This window comes from Scyliorhinus canicula, chromosome 30, assembly GCF_902713615.1.
Source record: "Scyliorhinus canicula chromosome 30, sScyCan1.1, whole genome shotgun sequence".
Classification (NCBI taxonomy): Eukaryota; Metazoa; Chordata; class Chondrichthyes; order Carcharhiniformes; family Scyliorhinidae; genus Scyliorhinus; species Scyliorhinus canicula.
The window spans coordinates 12,927,431-12,930,154 of record NC_052175.1 but is presented as its reverse complement, the minus strand read 5'-3'; the positions used below and the strand labels follow the sequence as shown (position 1 = coordinate 12,930,154).

The following is a 2,724-nucleotide window of genomic DNA, read 5'->3' as shown; positions in this document are numbered from 1 at the left end:
AGTTTTGCTAACATTATCCAAAGTTTTGCTAACATTATCCAAAGTTTTGCAAACATTTTTCAAAGTTTTGCAAACATTTTTCAAAGTTTTGCTAACATTATCCAAAGTTTTGCAAACATTTTTCAAAGTTTTGCAAACATTTTCCAAAGTTTTGCAAACATTATTCTCAAGTTCTGCAAACATTTTCGAAAGTTTGGCAAACATTTTCCAAAGTTTTGTAACTGTTGTCCAAAGTTTGAGAAAGATTTGACACTTCGGACATGTTTTTAAGAGCAGCTATTTTGTGAAAGTTTTCTCTGCCTTACCTTGGATTTGTGCTGTTCCAGTACACGATGTGCCTTCCGGTGAGAACTCTACCGGCCTCTTCCAGGAATATACAGATCCACAGAACACGATGTAAGACCTTATCTAAAAGCATGTTTTCAACTTTTCGTTCTCTCTCCCTTCCTCCCTTCCTTCCTTCCCTCCTGCCTTATCCCCCCACTTCTTTCACTCGATCTCCCACACTTCCCAATCACAGCTTGCAACTGAATTCCAAGCTTGCACCACAACTTTTATTAAAGACACGCCCCATTCGTGTGTAACTTTAAACCTTGACTCAGAGGGAGTGGGAAAAAAATGGGGACGTTTTGGTTGTGCCTTAAAGGGGCAATGCATGCTTTCTTTCTTGTCCAATAGTTTCTTCCCTGTCCTGGAGGTGTGACTTTAATTAAGTCTCCTTTTTTGTTCCCATGTCTTCTGAGGAAGTGTTTGTTTTTTTATGGAATGTCTCTCTGGATTTTTATTGAAGTCCCAAATGTGCTGCCCCCCAGGGGCAAGGGTGACTGTCGATACAGAAGGTGGGAGAGATGTTGCCGGGTGGGGTGGGGGAGACAGGAAAGTGGCCAGGAGAGTTGAAAGGGGAAAGTAGTCAATAAGGAGCAATGGACAAGGACAAAACAAGGAGCCCCCCCCTACACATCATTTCCCCGGAGGCTCCCTCAGCTCGCGTAGGGCTTTTTAATATCCCAACTGTGGTCATTGTTGGAAGGTGGGAAATGCAGCAGGATATGTGAACACAGCAAGATCCCACAGGCAATAATGTGATATTTACCCAGGACACCATTGAGAATGGCTCCCCGCAGCCCATGCCCGCCCTCCTTGCGAGAGCACCCGCTGGGTCTTTTGTACCCAATGGTGAGACACCCTCGGGTCAGCGCCTTACCATCAAACACGGCACCTCTGACAGTGCGGCGCTCCCTCAGTACTGACCCTCCCACAGTGCGGCACTCCCTCAGTACTGACCCTCCCACAGTGCGGCACTCCCTCAGTACTGACCCTCTGACAGTGCGGAGCTCCCTCAGTACTGACCCTCTGACAGTGCGGCGCTCCCTCAGTACTGACCCTCCCACAGTGCGGCACTCCCTCAGTACTGACCCTCTGACAGTGCGGCACTCCCTCAGTACTGACCCTCTGACAGTGCGGCGCTCCCTCAGTACTGACCCTCCCACAGTGCGGAGCTCCCTCAGTACCGACCCTCCCACAGTGCGGCACTCCCTCAGTACTGACCCTCCCACAGTGCGGCACTCCCTCAGTACTGACCCTCTGACAGTGCGGCACTCCCTCAGTACTGACCCTCCCACAGTGCAGCGCTCCCTCAGTACTGACCCTCTGACAGTGCGGCACTCCCTCAGTACTGACCCTCCCACAGTGCGGCACTCCCTCAGTACTGACCCTCCCACAGTGCAGCGCTCCCTCAGTACTGACCCTCTGACAGTGCGGCGCTCCCTCAGTACTGACCCTCTGACAGTGCGGCACTCCCTCAGTACTGACCCTCTGACAGTGCGGCACTCCCTCAGTACTGACCCTCCCACAGTGCGGTGTTCCCTCAATACTGACCCTCCCACAGTGCGGCACTCCCTCAGTACTGACCCTCTGACAGTGCGGCACTCCCTCAGTACTGACCCTCTGACAGTGCGGCACTCCCTCAGTACTGACCCTCTGACAGTGCGGCGCTCCCTCAGTACTGACCCCCGACAGTGCGGCGCTCCCTCAGTACTGACCCTCTGACAGTGTGGCACTCCCTCAGTACTGACCCTCTCACAGTGCGGATCTCCCTCAGTACTGACCCTCCGACAGTGCAGCACTCCCTCAGTACTGACCCTCTGACAGTGCGGCGCTCCCTCAGTACTGACCCTCCCACAGTGCGGCACTCCCTCAGTACTGACCCTCTGACAGTGAGGCACTCCCTCAGTACTGACCCTCCCACAGTGCGGCACTCCCTCAGTACTGACCCTCTGACAGTGAGGCACTCCCTCAGTACTGACCCTCCCACAGTGCGGCACTCCCTCAGTACTGACCCTCTGACAGTGCGGCACTCCCTCAGTACTGACCCTCCCACAGTGCGGCACTCCCTCAGTACTGACCCTCTGACAGTGCGGTGCTCCCTCAGTACTGACCCTCTGACAGTGCGGAGCTCCCTCAGTACTGACCCTCTGACAGTGCGGCACTCCCTCAGTACTGACCCTCCCACAGTGCGGCACTCCCTCAGTACTGACCCTCTGACAGTGCGGCGCTCCCTCAGTACTGACCCTCTGACAGTGCGGCGCTCCCTCAGTACTGACCCTCTGACAGTGCGGCGCTCCCTCAGTACTGACCCTCTGACAGTGCGGCACTCCCTCAGTACTGACCCTCTGACAGTGCGGCACTCCCTCAGTACTGACCCTCCCACAGTGCGGCGCTCCC

The 2,724-nt window shown here is 54.3% G+C and overlaps 1 protein-coding gene across 1 annotated transcript in view; it reads right to left on the bottom strand.

Moving 5' to 3' along the window:
* Positions 1-418, bottom strand: part of LOC119958606 (soluble guanylate cyclase 88E-like) — a 33,642-nt gene extending 33,224 nt beyond the window's left edge. The window contains exon 1 of the mRNA XM_038787086.1: positions 358-418. Within this exon, the coding sequence (XP_038643014.1) occupies positions 358-418 (61 nt within the window). The remainder of the gene's footprint in view (positions 1-357) is intronic.
* Positions 419-2,724: the final 2,306 nt, after the last annotated feature.